At 43.6% G+C, this 16916-nt stretch overlaps 1 protein-coding gene across 1 annotated transcript in view; it reads left to right on the top strand.

Moving 5' to 3' along the window:
* The first annotated feature begins 6729 nt into the window (after positions 1 to 6729).
* prmt3 (protein arginine methyltransferase 3) overlaps positions 6730 to 16916 on the top strand; it is a 66004-nt gene continuing 55817 nt past the window's right edge. Inside the window, exons 1-9 of the mRNA XM_071535812.1 lie at positions 6730 to 6773; positions 7088 to 7220; positions 7824 to 7906; positions 8010 to 8059; positions 8689 to 8794; positions 9771 to 9936; positions 10406 to 10553; positions 13043 to 13108; positions 14594 to 14715. Of these exons, the coding sequence (XP_071391913.1) occupies positions 6752 to 6773; positions 7088 to 7220; positions 7824 to 7906; positions 8010 to 8059; positions 8689 to 8794; positions 9771 to 9936; positions 10406 to 10553; positions 13043 to 13108; positions 14594 to 14715 (896 nt within the window). The 5' untranslated portion in view covers positions 6730 to 6751. The remainder of the gene's footprint in view (positions 6774 to 7087; positions 7221 to 7823; positions 7907 to 8009; positions 8060 to 8688; positions 8795 to 9770; positions 9937 to 10405; positions 10554 to 13042; positions 13109 to 14593; positions 14716 to 16916) is intronic.

The raw sequence follows: 16916 nt of genomic DNA, 5'->3' as shown, positions 1-16916 counted from the left end.
TTTTGCCGTGTTTATCTCACTAAACCTGGTTCAGTTCACCCTCCAGTGGTTAAAAATGTTACCACCCCCAGTCTAAAGATTGAAATTTAGCCTGGGGGTGGGTTTAGATTTATGACACTCCACCCCGTTCCTCTTCTCACCAACCCAGCCCAACCCCAAATCCCCTTCCTCGACCCCCAATCTTCACGCTCACTTTCCTGCATTTTCCAAAATCACACATTAGGTGGAGAAAAGCTCAAACTGGGTGCAAAATTACAGAAAAACAGACTGTAGCCGTGGTCAGGGAGGAATCCCCACAGAGGTGAACGACACTGGCTGATATCTGATATGTAATGAAAGCCCGCTATTGTGCTAATATACCAATACATACAGTAGATGTAAATCTAGCCTAAAATAGATCCCCAGTGTTCCTACGCAGGTCTGGAAAGTCTGGAAAAGTATTAAAAATTATAGCTGCTGCTCAGTGGTGAGTCGGGGCCGGGCATTTTGAGGAGGAAGATTAAAAATGGGAAGAGAAATAATTATTTAAAACTTCTTAAATTAGAAATCTTTGAAATGATGTGTCTCTAATCCACACAGCACAATGCCTAAGTAGACATAAGCATGTTCATTCTGCAGCACCCAAAGTTCGAACTTTGCCACCAATGGCAAGTTGTGATCGTGTTGAGCTACCTGAGAAGTGGGATAATTAGAGGAGGCTTCACACTATGACTTAGCCAATCACCAGGGTGCATGATAACAGCTGTCCATGCATTTACAGGCAGATTTCAAACTAGTGTCAAATATTCAGTATTCAAGACAAAATTCTGAGACTTTGCATACTTCATCTAGACAACATAGAGATGTCTGTAATTTATTTTTTACAAAGATTGATTGCTCCATAAGCCAAAAACCGATGTTTAAAGATGCTCTACTTCCATTGACTGCAATAGTTTACATGAGGGCAGAATTCAAAATACTGTCAAAAATTCAGTTTTTGAGATAAAATTCTGAAATTAAGACACTTAACAGCAGAGCTGCCCGGCCCCTAATAACATTGGCAAATACAAGATACAGGCTATCCTTTTTTTTAATTTTTTTATTTATTTTTTATTTATTTATTTAGCACAAAAGAGTAATTCAAACAAAATATCCATAATGTATACCAACATCATAAAGAGCATGTGCAAGGAAGACCAAAGAAACCCTGAGGGACTTATGGAGTGTCTCCCTTAATAACAATCATACATAATTACAATATAGTGTAATGAAACCCCAAAAAAGTTTAGAAAGAACAAAACAATATGAACAAATCCATAGGTAAAGTAATACTGTTAAATAAATAGGGGGATAAGTAGAAAATAATTAAAAGAATATTAAAAGAAACTGAAAAGAAAAGGAAAAGCGGAGTAAAGGGATAGAGAGAAAACAAAAAAAAAAAGGAAAAGATTAGTTAACAGGAAGTAATTAATTATACCAAAGAGACAGCAGTATGATCACATGATTGTGAAATAAATACTGTTTGACAGCTTTTTTAAACAGATTGGGTGTGAGATCAAAGAAATGAGGGGGGAGTTGATTGAAAACTTTGGCTCCTCTAAAGTGAAGACTAAACTGAGACATGGATGTTCGAGTAAGAGACAACAAAAGTTGTCTCTTACATCTTGTATTGTAACTATGATTTTCTTCACTTTTTCTGAGGCTATTGAACGTAGAGGGAAGCTGATGATAAATTGCTTTGAAGACAAACTGTGCTGCGAGGAGGAAGTTTACTTGAAAGATGCTGAGTATAGATAATTTCTTAAAGAGAGGTTGCGAGTGAGCTAAGTAGGTTGCATGTGAAATGATTTGAATGCAATCCTCATTCTATATATTTCATAATAAACAGAGGAAGTATTTAACTGCCATGTGTTTCTTTAGATCATCAAAGCTCAGAAACAGCTTAAATTGTGTAACATAACAGAAAATACAATGTTGCTCTTCATAACTGCTGTTGATTAGAGTGTTGCAAATGAAAACCTACGATGATTCTCTACCTGCACTGTTGGGTGTTGCTGTCAGCTGTCATCTACCTACGCAGCAATTTGTTCAAATGACGAACAGCTGAGTTCATCTGTCTCTGAGTGTCCAGAGTTTAGAAATAGGAGTGTGAGCTGCTTGTTTCTCCAGGGTGTTTTGGGCTGATTTGTTACCCGGTTTGCTGCTGCTGCTTGCTGGGACAAAAAGGCTGAACAATGAGCCTTCCAGACTGTCTGAGGTAAATTCTCCTGTTCAAATGTCACTTTGTAGTCATCTAAATATCTTCTTGAAATCTACGGACTTAAGTTGTGCTGTCATTCACTCTGCAGGCTGTGTTTGCTTTGCTTTTGGCTGGTGGCCAGCGGTGTAAATTGCGAGAATACCCAGAGAGGTAAAGAGGAATGATCTCTCGAAATATTACAACCCACAATTATTTTAACAGGTTTTAACTGTCTAAACATTCATTTTGAATTGAGGATGAATTGTGTCTTCTATAGAATGACATACGTCAATGTATATTGTTTTTCCAGGTTATGTCCATCGTGTCCAGACAGGACGGACCCCAATGGGAGTCCACAATGACAAAAGTGACTATAAAAGATGGAATGGACCACCTAGTTCCAGAGGTCCTACAGTTGGCTTCAACACATTAAGTCTGGACAAAGGGGGGAATGGCAATATCTATCCTGTTGAGGAAGGACATCACACCTTTGACTCTCAATCAGCACAAATTCGAAGTCTCAATCCTCATCCCGTTATACCTGAAACACAAAGCGGCAATGTTCCAAAAAGCCCAATTGTAAACCAACTGAACCATTTTGGATCTGGCCTCAGGTATATCCCTCTTGCACCTGAAGAAATAAGTATTGTGCGATACAACCCCCCTGCAAACCAAGCAAACACTTTTCCTGATGGCAAGACGATTCACCAAGCAGGCAGTGAGTCTACATTCTCCGTAGGTGCAGTTCAGTCTCCATCAGGTGTCAATCATGCCAGAACTCGGTGGACAGAGGGCCTTTCACCTCCTGGATCCAACAGCAAAAAGTCCCCCATCTATTCAAGCCGCGGTACAAGACCAATAGGCCCGAATAGTCAAATTATCAGGTCTAGTCTGAAGTCCGAGTCTCACAGGACTGATGTGAATCCCAGCAGACCACAGCAGCACATCCAGCACAGCCGCCTCAGGCAAGAGTCGCACTTTCAAACCAGACCGAAGATGAGTGGATATCGCTCGGTGTATGGTTTCCAGAGTGGGAACCAGCCAGGTGCCTTTGAACCTCATGGCTCTAATTATAATGGAGCAAGTAACCCACTTCCACGGGTTTTCAAACCTGTCGACAGGAAGATGGGCTCCACCATGAAGGAACACACCCCTAGCAGCAATGCAGCAGGTAAACGAGGCAGGCAGATGTCTCCCCCTGCACTGAGTCCCAGGGTCTACGGCGGTGAGGTGACCTCTGAGGTGAGAGGGTACGCCCAGGTCGCCCGCCTCAGGCCCGGTTTCAGCAAACGTCAGCAGCACCGCTCCAGTTCTGCTCCAGAGAGAAAGTTCTTGGAAACAAGTTCTCCATTGGTAAGACATGATCAGGGCAGCTATGGGCCTGATTCAAGGAAACCTGGGCTTGGTCTTGGTAGTCCAGTCACAGGGGAAAGAGAGCCACACCGTAACGAAGAAGCTAATGGTGCGGACAGGTATAGTTCCAGAGTAATCAGGCCTGGCAGTTGGCGTTCTCAATCCACCACCACCACCCCAAGGAGCCTTGTCCATGGTAAATTCAAACCTTTCCAAAGAGTCCACCCCTCCAGTGACTCTCATCCTGGTCCGTCAGACACTGGAACAGGTCCCGGTCATGCCGCCGCAGAGACACCCCCACCCCATAGTCTCGTCTTGACCTCCGGAGGTATTAGTTCAACAGTCACGCCTTCGGTCACTGGAGAAGTGAGCGCTACATCTGCTTCACCCAGTTTAGCCCCCGTGCAGACAGAGGGCCCACAGGCAGAGCTTTCACCCCAGCAGTCGGTAAGCCTGCATGAGGGCCAGTCTGGAAGTCCAGCAGGAGTTGCTCCTCCCTTGGAGCAAAACAAACCGTCAACAGTTGCACCTCCCGAGCCACAACCAGAAGTCGGCAAGGAAAAGAACAGTCAAGGCGTTATTATTGTCTCGAGCCCCTTGGAAACGGACCAGTCTGGAGCTTCTACAGCTGCTGCTCCTGTAAACATCACCGGCAGCAGGTACGTCTCTGACGCTATATGTAGATAGCTTATTGTGGTTTTGTACTGTTCTATGTATTTGCATATCTAACTGTAAGTATGGCTGTGTTTTTACAGGGGATTGGCTTTGGAGCCCTAGCCTATCAGACACATGCCAGGTAACACCAGGGCTGTGAAGGTTACAGAGGGGGAAATAACATTGAAAGTGGTACAGTAAGATGTGATGGTATGCCTAAGTTTTTTTTTTTTTTTTTTTTTTTTTTTTTTCAGATTTTAAACCAACTTGAAACTCGGCCCCTCATCCTGCCATGGACTGATTTTGAATAAACTGTTAAACCCTTTGCTCTGTTTGTTTTTATTTTTAAGGTTTGGCTACAGGTTTGGAGTCAATTTATTAGAAATGAATGAATCAAATTGGAAGTGAAACAGAAGCACAACATAGAGGATGTGCCGACTGCTGGTCTCTCCTTTGCTAGTCTAGATCTTTACGTTTTAAACGTATTTTGACCCATTGGCAAACATACAAGAATTGCACTATGGACATACTGTATGTTGTTCTTCACATCTTGAACTGCAACTTGTAATGAATCTGTCAGCCCAGTAACCGACAAGCTCTGACATTTCTGCTGTGGTCTGTTTGGCCTGCTGGGCCAAATGCAGCATCCTCGTTTATAAGGTGATTTTGGCATACTGTCACTCTGCTTGAGCTACTTTACACTGCAAGAGTAAATTATACAGAGTTATACATGTATTATGTCTGTGTGTACTCAGTATAACTGCTTTTAAACTGCTGTGTTGCACTCAACTATCTACAGCAGAACATGAAACATGACTAGATCTAGGGCTGGGCGATAATTCAATATTAGCGTTTATCGTCTTTCAGTGGAATCATATCGTGATGATATGAAAATATTTTAATATTGTGACACACATTTCTGCTGTCTAAATTGATGATGACAAGCAAATTTTACTTAAAAACTCATAAAATGAGGTATGGTAGGAATATTATTTGAATATTTCTGTTTTGTTTGACACCACACCTAACATCACCATTTGGTTCAATGAGATGAACATTAATTTGATTATTTAATGTGATTTTGCATACATGAACCACATCGTGATATATATTGATATTGAGAAAAAATCCTTATGATTATCATGATATTGATTTCAACCATATCGCCCAGCCCTAACTAGATCCCAGTGCTTCATGATGGTTAAATAACATCTAAGAAGCAATGTCATTTACCGTTAACAATGGAAGTTATTCTGATTTTACACCCTGACTTGTTACACACACACACACACACACACACACACACACACACTGTTTATCGGCCAAAACCAAAGATGTCGAGGCAAAGAAACTATAAAGTATCTGACTTTTTCTTCTTTAGTTTCTTTATCCACAATGTCCTGGGTTCATATCTGGCCTGAGTCAGTCGTCACATGTCAACACCCCCCACACCTCCTCCACTTCTGTCATCTTTCTGTCTGTCTCTTCAAGCTGTCTAATACAGCAGTAATGCCATAAATATATTTATACAACAGGTAGTTCCGACCAAGCAATCTGATTGGTCAACTAGACATTTAGAACGTGATCAAATCAGCATGACAGCACACCTAGCCGTGCTCGTCACTAAATATTACTCCGCCATATATTATCATGCAATATATTTAAATATAACGTTAACTCTGTTCAGCCTTGATGTTACTAGACGCTCTGGCATCCTCCATCAGCTGTGCCGGTGAGTCGGTGACACGGCGCTACTAACGTTAGCTTAAAAATACATGTGAAGTTCGCGGACGTAGTAGCTAAATCTGTCCATGGAAAAATTATTTTTTTCAGCAGATATCTTAGTTACAACAAGATTGAGCTAGCAAGGCAGTTCTGTGTTTATATGTGTGGTATTTATTCAGTTTGGGAAATCCCACGATCTCTAGAAAGCATTAACTTAGCTCAAGTTGGCTGGCTGACTCAACCATTAAACTAGGGACTAGAAATCGTCTCTGTTGCTAGGTCGTTACTAAGGGTCGGCCTACTTGCTGGAGTAGTAAACTAGGTTTCATTACATAGGAGTCTACTGGCGTGACTGATTGTTTTCCAGTTATTAGTCAGACGCCATGTATTGCCAGGGAAACGGAGATAACACTAGCAAAATGTTTTTTATTTTGAGAGCGAACTGCCCCACAATATGAATACATTTTGATTATATCTTTTATTTTGTTGGTAACCGTTGTATAATCGCAATATTACACGAGAGGGTGATCTTTACCGTCATTATTGGCACGACAGTGATGCGGTCAGGACCGAGGAGCTCACCCTCTCGTGTAATATTGCTTAATTAAAAGCTAAAGACACTGCATGCTTTGGCCAGATCAGGCAGATCAGCAGCAGCACCCAGACTTATCATAAACTAACATTTGGCGACATCTGGTGGTGATTGTCTGGAAGTGCCGCTTCTGAACGCGCCACTCCTTCCTGACGTAAACAAAACGTCACCCGGAAGTCTATTGAAACCATTGAAACCAAGGCGACATCATGGCGGAATACACAGACCCACGTGAGTGTTGTAAATAGCAAATATAAAGCAAAAGAAAAGGATGGCGTTAAAAATGCAAGCTCTGTTTTGGATAATGCTAATTTGTGCTACATATGTAGATAATGTTTTCTATCTTCAGTGCGTTATGCGATGTGTGAGCAGCCTTTAGCTGTAACGGTACCGGGTGGCATTGCTAATTTATCTGACGAAGGTAGACCAAAGGAAACTTTAGACTTCCTATAAACCTACAACTTCCAGAGTCATATCGAAACTGCTGAACTGACTCTAGCTTCGTGGCTGTTAGAAGTAATGAGAATAAGACTTTGCTTTGCCAGGTGATGATGGAGCTGCTGAAGACATGCCAGAGCTCTCAGACAGCGGTGATGATGATGATGATGAAGATCAGTGGCAGTGCATGGAGGAGGACGGCTCAGACAGACAGCCAATCACCTGCCTGTTCTGTGACAGGTGAGATGAAGCTGACCGGTGGAACTGATGGGGAAAACTTCAAAACCTTCAAACAAGACCACAGCCCTCTTTCTTTTAAATACAAAGTTACAAACTACAGTAATGCAAATAATACAAACTTACAATAAGTACATTTTGTCAACTGTACAGTCTTCATCAGCTAAGCCATTAGTGGAATCAGATTAGGGCTGCAACTAATGATTATTTTCATTGTCGATTAATCTGTCGATTATTTTCTCGATTAATCGATTAGTTGTTTGGTCTATAAAATGTCAGAAAATGGTGAAAAATGTGGATACCCAAAGATATTCAGTTTACTGTCATAGAGGAGTAAAAAAAAAAAAAATCCATACTGCTCTTTCCAGTTTGTCTCAAATCAACATGACAGCTGCTGTATCAGATTTTTTTGAAGTTTGAAGTTTTCAACCAAAGTTTCAAAAGCAGAGGGCTGAGAAATAAAAGTCTAAAATATTAATAAATCTACACTGGAGGACCACACAAGGCATTCCCTCTAAAAATGCCCATATTGCAGCCATATTATAATACAGACAAGATCCTTTAATTGATCTTAACTGCTCGCATGTTGTTCCCTGTTTCGTCCAGGTTGCTGAACTCAGTATCTAACACTCTGCAGCACTGCACAGCTGAGCACCAAGTCAACCTGGTGGACGTGATAAGAAGACACAGTAAGTACAGTCACTCATCTGCTTTATGCCTTTGTGTATTTTACACAAGAACCAGCAGATTTGTGTTGTGGCAGAATGACCGACTCCTTCCTCTCCTCATCAGATTTGGACGACTACGGCTACATAAAGATGATCAACTTCATCCGCTCCACAGTCAGTGCATTTCTCATTCTTATATTTTACAAATCGGGTCTGACTTGCTTACTGTGTAACTATCAATATCATCAGCAGACTTAATCTTCAGCTAAATGTAATGGAATTCTAATAATTTAATGTATTAGTCAACAATGCACATTTTTCACAAGCTGCATACATTTTCATATTGTCAAATTCATATGTTTTTCCCTCTATTTGTTCTATCAGTTGTAATTTTCACTCACATTATGTTTATACCCTCTATATGCTCCATCCGTATTTATATCCGTTACTACGTCCTATTTTCTGCTTCTACAATGATACTTTTTTTTTTGTCAATGGGGATCATTAAATTTCATCCAGAAAAAAACATTGGAAAAAGCTAAGCTTACATAACTGAAGTACAAGAAGAAGAAATGTCGCAACTTTGTCTTTAAACCAAAGTGCTTGAACTGGAAATAACTGGAAAAGGAAAAAGTGGAGGCTGATGGATGATCTTCAGAAAAACTTACTGCATCAATTAAAGTTTTTTTGAAGAGCATCCATCCAAGAGTAGCTGAATTTTTTCCTTTCCAATAACTGAAATAAAATTTAAAATGATTAGGTACAATGTAAATATTTTTTTTTTTCCACCTGTGTGTTTTCAGAGCTGCAGTGCGGCGAGCCTGACCGGGCTGCCGGACGCCGCTCCGCCCTGGGACAGTGAGGCCTTCCTGCGGCCGGTGCTGCAGGACGACCCGCTGCTGCAGACAGGTACAGGACGTCCCGTCCGGAGTTCATCGAGTTTCACTACACAGATCTGTTCAATACTCGAGTCTAGGGATGGGACCATATATTGAAATTCAATACACAAAAATGTGACAATACGTAACGTGGGGCAGAAAAATGACTGGTGATATTGTATCCATCCAAATTATATTATTGTCACTGTAATGACATTTTTAAATTGTTTACATTCGAGTCAATGCCATCGCTAGAAAGATTTGTGTCTCAGAAATAAACATAATTCTGCACAGTCAGACTTTGTTGTCATAAAACTTTTGTTTATTACATCGTGAACCCCATATCACGTATCGAATCGTATTGTGAGATAAGCAGATCGTCCCGTCCCTATTGATTCTGATTGGCCGATTGGCCAAAGCTAAAAAGGAACAATTGGCTCAGGCCACTAGTTGGCCTGCTGATCTGACCAGTCAACTGTCCATCCCATATGTTGTGATGTGACTGAAAGCCTTGTGGCCAAGCTGCAAAGCTAAAACTGTTGACTAACTTTCTCCTAAAAATGTGATTATAAACCTGACATGAACCCTAATCACGCACAATAAATACACCAAACAAAAAAACGAGCCCAGAAATGCAAAGTACATCACCACTAGCTGTTTTTCTAACAGTGTTAAAGTGTTTTAGGGTGGATTTCTCCTTTAAACATCTGAATAGTCAACAGGCAGAACAATCATTCCTATAACATTCTCTCATTGTTTAACAGTGTTAATGTGTTATTGGGTGGATTTTTCCTTTACTCTCTCTGGAGACCTTATGCCGAACCCTAACCGTACATACAGTGAAAAATATCATTTTGTGACGTTGCTGCTCGGCCTTAAAGTGACAACCAGAAGTTAGTGTATGGAGACTCACTGGGAAATATGAATACATTCAGTCTGATTTCACACATCGTGGCCCTTTCCGTTCAGCTCATATGTTGTCTGTCTCTGTCTGTTCTCTCTGCCAGACCCCGAGGAGCTGTGTGGCAGCGAGGGGTCGGGGCCGTCGGCGGGCCCCTCGTCCGGGGACCAGTCCCATGATGCACTGCTGCAGAGGGCCCAGGCCGCCGAGGAAAGAGCCTGCCGCTCGGAGGAGGCGCTGGCCAGAGCCATGGACGACCTGCACAAGCTCAAGTCAGTCGAAGTGAATTTTTTTTTTTTTTTTTAAACAATCTTATTTGGTGGAGAGTTTTGTGCTGTGAGAGCCACGTCCTGCACCGCCGTCCAGGAACCAGCAGGGGGAAACAGTGAACCCCAGTATTGCAGGAAGGGGGGCATCAACTACATGGTGGAGGAAGAAGTTTGGAGGAAGGGAAGAGGTGGGGGAAAAAAGAGGGAAGGGAAAATTCCACTGCAGCATGGAGGTTAAAGTGAGGAGGGGAGGCAGGGGGGGCAATAAGGGAAAAATACAGAAAGAGTGAGCGAGGTGGTGGTGGTGGGGGGGGGGGCGGGGGAGAGAGAAAGATGAATGCCTCCCATCCCCTCCATTTACTGCTACGTCCTGCATGAAGGTTGTGTGTGTGTGTGTGCTTTGTGGCCGATGAGATGTTAACAGCAGACGCTCCTCTTGTGTGTGTGTGTGTGTGTGTGTGTGTGTGTGCAGGCTGCTGGCCCAGGGTCTGGTCCTGAACGCGGGGGGGAGCGGCAGGGGACCCGGCAACCCGGGCGCCGTGGCCGAGCTGCGGGAGGACGAGGACGAGGCCTACTTCGGCTCCTACGGCCATCACGGCATCCACGAGGAGATGCTGAAGGTCTGACACTGACACACACACACACACACATACATACACACACACACACCCCCCCCACCCCCCAAGGCGCTGAAGTCTCTGCACTCGGCTAAAAAGATTCGATGTAGCATGTAAATGAAAACGATCGTCCCTGCGCATACATTGATATTGAGTACAAGACGCTTTCTCATAAAGTGACAAATCAGCAATAAGAGTGGTGGGGGGTGGGGGGGTGTGGAGGGGGGGGGGCTCTCATGTGAAACACCGGCGGAACGCTGGAGGTGTAGGAATTATTTTTTTTTTTTTACACCGCTTAAAACGCTGAAAACTCTTTAAGTGTCAGCTAGCAGGGGAGGGGGGGGTGGTCAGCTCTCTCTCTCTCTCTCTCTCTCTCTCTCTCTCTCTCTCTCTCTCTCTCTCTCTCTCTCTCTCTCTCTCCTCCCTTCCTGTTCCACTTACCGCAGTGCTTTAGACATATTCCTTTTTTGCCCCGTTCTGATTGGTGCCAAGCGACTGTTAAGTTTTGCGTCATGTGTGTATGCGTCAGACTGTAAACTCCCATCGCAGCAGCCCCATCCCCCCCCCCCCCCCGCCCCTTAGGAGGGGGTGGGGGGGGGGGGCGGCGGACACGTGAGCGCTTTGCGGTAGAACGTCGTCAAAACTCTTTCACGGGTTGCCATAAAGTGCATCACCTTTGACGCAATGTGTGTGTGTGTGTGTGTGCGTGTGGGAGAAAGAGAGAGAGAGTATGAAAGAGAAAAGAGGATGTCACGCTTTCCGAGTTGCTTCTTTTACTTCTTTGTCACTTCAATTTCAACTGAATCGAAACAGTCCGCTTACTACTAGTGACCTTCTCCTGTAAAGCTCGCTCCCGTTCGGTCCGCTTGATCCTTTGCTACGCTGCAAAAAAAAAAAAAACGTCCATCTTAACCATTTAGTCTCATGTTCAGCCTTCACGTCTTATTTTTCGTAAAAACAAGAGAAAAATCCTGCCAGCGAGGAGAGATAACTCCACTTGTTTCCAGAAAATGACTCTTGATTCTACAAAATTCTTGAAACAAGTTGATTTGCATTGGAAACAAGTGGAATTATCAAACCCCACTGGCAGATTTGTTCACTTATTATGAGAAAATTCTGATTTCAGGACTCAATACTAGACTAAATGCCTTGTTGAGATGGAGAGGGTTTTGCAGTGTGTCAATGCATCTTGCTGTATTGAATAGGATTAGACCGATATATTGGCCTTTTTAATAAAAATCAATCGGTGTCATCCACTGTAGATATGATGGAAGTGAGGAAATTGTTTTACTCGACAACTTCAGTCTGTGAAACCTGCAGTGAAACCTGCCTCAGCCTGATTTAAGGATCTGTTAACCCACTTAAGAACTGTATTATCCTGGGTTTCAGTGGAGAGTTTTAGTGTCCCAATGCTGATTCAGAGGCTTTTCCATCCTGACAAGAATACATTTTGGGGAGAAACGCTGTCATTTTCTTGAATTTTGGGCATGAAAATAGTCAAACTTAAAGATAATAAATATCAGCACTACTCTTTGCAGCTTCAATCCAACAATCTTGGTATCTGCCTTCAAAAACTCCATATTCATTTAATACTAATTTAGGTTTCTAATTTCATCTGAAGCAACTGTATCTCACATTATGGCATGTTACTGTTATTTGCCGATGGATCGCCCTAGATGTTTTTTTTTTCCAGAAGGCTTTCCCATGGAAAAGAGGTGCCGGGGGTTTTGTGGGCAGATTTGATTGGCAGGTTAATTAGCGAGTCCCGACTGGACCTCCACTAGAAAAAGATCAGAGTCCGTTCCAGTCGTATTTATCCATCCGGTTTGTTCCTAAATCTCAGAGAATGAAATGCCAAGAATCCCCCGCAGATCACTGATGTTTGCAGCTCCTGGCTGCATGCAGAACGTTCTTTATGATCTGATGCCATCTGATCCTCCAGAGACACAGCTTTACATGCCCTGGTCCCAATACAATACTGATATGATTTATCCCGAGTCAGACTCTCAACCAGTGATAGCTGAGTGGATTCTTTTATAGAACAATGTTTCCTCTGCATTCATTCAACAGCATTCGCTCCGTGCTGATGGAAAGATACTGTTAAGACTAAAATAATCTTCTAGTCTTATCCAGCTTCTGTAAGAAGCTATGGAAATGGTGATGACTGGACTGTGGACTTATTACACCTCTCTTTACCCTAGAAACACTGCAGTATGTTTTCATTTTGTTGTGTTTTCCATCATTTTTAGTAGTGATTTCACACAAGGAAGTACAGTAGATGTACAGTATATTACTGGAAAATATAGATACAATTCTTAGACCCTGTGTCCATCAAAGACCTGGCACTGTTTTTTTATTATTTCCTATGGAAAAGTTGCGCTTTCAGTTCTTACGACCCAAAACAGGCTCCTCACCTCTTTTTTAGTGCTGTTGTTGTTGTTGTTGTTCTTCTTCTTCTTCTTCTTCTTAAATTTTCATCATTCTCTTCACAGGATAAGGTGCGGACGGAGAGTTACCGCGACTTCATGTACCGCAACCCGGAAGTGTTCAAAGACAAGGTGAGACGGGCCGAACGTACGCAAACAGATGTGTGTGTGTGTGTGTGTGTGTGCGTGTGTGTGTGTGAGCTGCTTTAACGTATAGCCGAACCTATTGAGAGCGTGCGTTTTTGCTGGAAAAGGCATTAATAAGGTGATTGCGTCTGATTTAAAACACAGTGTGACTTTATTAGCTGCCGTAGCGCCGCTCGGGTGTCGACTGCAGAGCGCTGATAACAGACGCACGCTATCCACCACCACCAACCCCCCCCCGCCCCCCCGCTGCCGTCAGTTGCAAGAGGCAGTGGCCTGTATCATGACCATCCATTATATGGGCGGCTGCTGGTTAGTGCTAGGATGAGACCGTGGAGGAGGGAGGCAGGGTTGTGTAGGACCGTGAGGCAGCAGGTGATGGGGGGGAATGTACATTATTCCTGTCAGAGGGAAGGGGGGGGGGGCTGCAGCAGAGATGGAGGTGTCACCTTCTGAGGGAAACCAGCAGACAGGGTACAGAACAGGATATTCTTGTTTTTTTTTGTTGATAATGTTAAGTAAAAGGGGGAGGGGTGGGGGGGGGTAAAAAAAAAAAAAAAAAAAAGGACGGGTAAGGGCACAGAAATGCGGCAGAGGAGTAGAAAATGGTGGAGCGAGGGGGAACGGAGAGGTGTGTGGAGATTGGGGAGTAGAAACATGACAAAGGGAACAGTGGGAGGAGCGGTATAATCAGTCGAACTTTCCTAAAATAGAAAAACACAGTCGTAATCAATGCGATGTATTGTTTGTTTACTTAGTGTTGACCAAAAAACTCAGAACAACAACAGCGGCGGCGACTCTGAAGATGTAGAAGCCGCGTGGGATCGGTCATGAAAGTGCAGCAATCTTCTAACAAGCTCACAAAGCCGAGAACCATCCGTGTAGAAATGTGGACCGTGAGATGCTAGCATGGAGAAACAAAGGCAACTAGAAAGCACTCGATAGATGGCAAACCTCCACAAACACGGAACAATTCTCCAACTTTCAAAGCTGCAGCCTCCGTAACGGTTTGTTTGTTAGATAGGATGTGAACGCAACACTGCTGTTTAGCAACCGACTTGGAAGTCCCGAATGTCGTACTTCCCCACCAGCACATGAATGCAGCATAGCAGTTAGGACTAAAAAAATGAAAAGTGTCTAATGGCGGAAATCCCGGCTCTGTATAATCACCAAAATCTAATCACCTGATCCTTGGACCAAGAGGGATCTGTCCGCCAGATTTCAGCCAAATCCGTTTTTTTTTGAGAAATCTTGCTGACAGACAGACAGACAGACAGAGGTGAAAACATCCAGTAATGAACCAGCAGGAGATGGAGACGCTTTCCCACAATGCAACACAGCCAAACGTGATATCTTAGACCGGTGGCGGACGGTACGAACCTGCCGATACGAGCTTTGGCAGAAAGTGTTCGGCTCTCTCCTGCTCTGGTACCTCTCTGGTGTAAAGATGTGTTTCCCCCTCCCGTCCTGCAGGTGGTGCTGGACGTCGGCTGTGGGACGGGCATACTGTCCATGTTCGCCGCCAGAGCCGGGGCCAAGCAGGTCATAGGGGTCGACCAATCAGAAATCATCTATCAGGCCATGGACATAGTAAGGTGAGAAATGTATTTGAATTTGAATTTCGAACTTGGCAGCGGCAGAATGAAGTGATTCAGTGTCATCTGCTGTCTGACTACTGGAAAATTGGGATTAGAGCGAGATATCGGCCCTATCTATCTATCTATCTATCTATCTATCTATCTATCTATCTATCTATCTATCTATCGAATAGGTGTGGTGCGTCATTCTGGCTTAAAGAGCTGCTGACACTAAAACAGTTTTATCTGGGTTTCAGTGGAGAGTTTTAGTGTCCCATGATGCTCCAAATGTTTCAGAGGCTTTTCCACTCTGACAAGAAGAGAATTCTGGGGGAAACAGTTAATACTTTGAATTTGACCATTTTTAATGCCCACAAATCCAGAGATATTAAAAGAAAAAATGTTTGCATTCATCAGCTTCGATTAAAAAATATCAGTAGTGGCCTTCAAAAATCCACATTGGTTGAACACTATGGAAAACCATTCATTTGAAGATGTGTGTCCCTGTGCTACAGCCCAAGTCTGAACTGCTAAAGAGACCAGTTTCTCCACCCACAGTCGCCTCAATAGACCAGAATGCAATGCAGCCACAAGACACGACTCACTATTTCTCAGCTGGAAAAAAAAAACTCTCGCTCTGCTATTGCTATCGCTAAGTAACGCTATCGCTCTCTCCACCGTACACCTATAACCAACATCCAAATGTGACAAGTTCACTCCCCTTATCTGGGGGTTGTCGAAAGGCATTCTGGGAAACGTAGGAAATCACTAATTGTGGTAGACGTGGACGAGGCAGGCTGAGGGAAAGTGGGTTCGCCAAAAAAGTTAATTATAACACTCCTGGAATGAATTGAACATCACAGACTGATGAGATCTAACAGTGGAAGAGGATCCGAGGGTGGAATTTTCCTTTTTTTTCCTGTGTGTGTGTGTCTGACTCATCGCAGTGTAATTTCCCCTGTATTCATGGCTCAGATGCATCTATGCGAGTGCAAATGTTGTCTGGACTGAGGTGAATCAGCCCACTCTCTCTGGGCCGCCGTCCCTCTGTGCGTGCAGCAGCAGCAGCAGCAGGGGATTGTGGGAGTAGAGGTCTGCCTGACCTCCAGCCACCTTTTATTTGTCTCAGCTGGTTGACTTCAATAGAGCCGCTGTCAGTCGGCACGGCCGTAACGCACGTAATTTACACCCGCGGTCTCACTGATTCACCTCCGCGCCTCCGCTCCCCCCCACCCAAACTGCAGTCCGAGACCTGCACACACACACACACACACACACACACAGTACCCCCCACTTGTACCTTTTAATACAGTCCTCAGTCCAATTTCAGCTGCTGTGTGTCTCCAGACAGCGCTCTGTGGTCGAGCCCATTTACCTCCACCAGAGCCTCTGCTCCCCGCACATTCACCTGCTTCCTCTATTACACCCCCGCCTCCAAAATGCGTTTTTGAGTTACGGCCCATTATGACTGTTGTTATTATCATTATGTAAGAGAGTGTCGTATAAGCAAAACAACGGGATTGCCGAAGAAAGGACGTTTTAATTTTACAGCCCACTGACTCGCTGTTGGAGTGTGTGTGTTGGCATGCGGGGCCGTGTCTTAGGCTCCCCAGCAGTGAAGATTCAACTAAGGAAAGGTGTTGGAACCCCTACGCTCCACACACACACACACACACACACACACACACACACACACAGACATGCATGTATTTACACACACAGACAGTCACTGCTCTTGGGTCCTTCAAATCTACTGTTCCCTTGCCTTGTGAATTTATAGCTCTTATTTGTGTGTGTGTGTGTGTGTGTGTGTGTGTGTGAGGCAGGCGGGGTGCATCCGTCACTTCCTCTTGATGTTAATATAAGGATGGTAATTAAAGTGGCTCCCGTTGGTTAGGCAGGAGCATCCATCTCCTGTCTCCACTCCGTCGGCAAAGTTTAAATGAAATGCCGGACGTGACTTCCTTCCCTCACAGCCGCTTCCTTAATGGAGAAGCTCTAAATACTTTTTTTTTAATTTTTTTTTTTATCTAAATGATTTGTGCAAATGACTTTAATGGATGGATTATCCAATAGAAAAAAAAAATCCAATAATTGGCCTATAGGAGTGAAATTCATTTTTTTTTTTTTTTTTTTGTACAAACACGCACAAATTATTACAAAAAGACTCACTTGTATGGCAAAGGCCACAATTCTCTAAAATGACAGTAGTGTATTGC

The sequence above is a fragment of the Centroberyx affinis genome, unplaced genomic scaffold (genome assembly GCF_046629955.1).
Source record: "Centroberyx affinis isolate AG114_WGS23_722 - 3 ecotype Tasmania unplaced genomic scaffold, CSIRO-AGI_Caff_v1 ptg002767l_1, whole genome shotgun sequence".
In the NCBI taxonomy this organism is placed as follows: domain Eukaryota; kingdom Metazoa; phylum Chordata; class Actinopteri; order Beryciformes; family Berycidae; genus Centroberyx; species Centroberyx affinis.
This window is presented reverse-complemented; position numbering and strand designations above follow the sequence as displayed.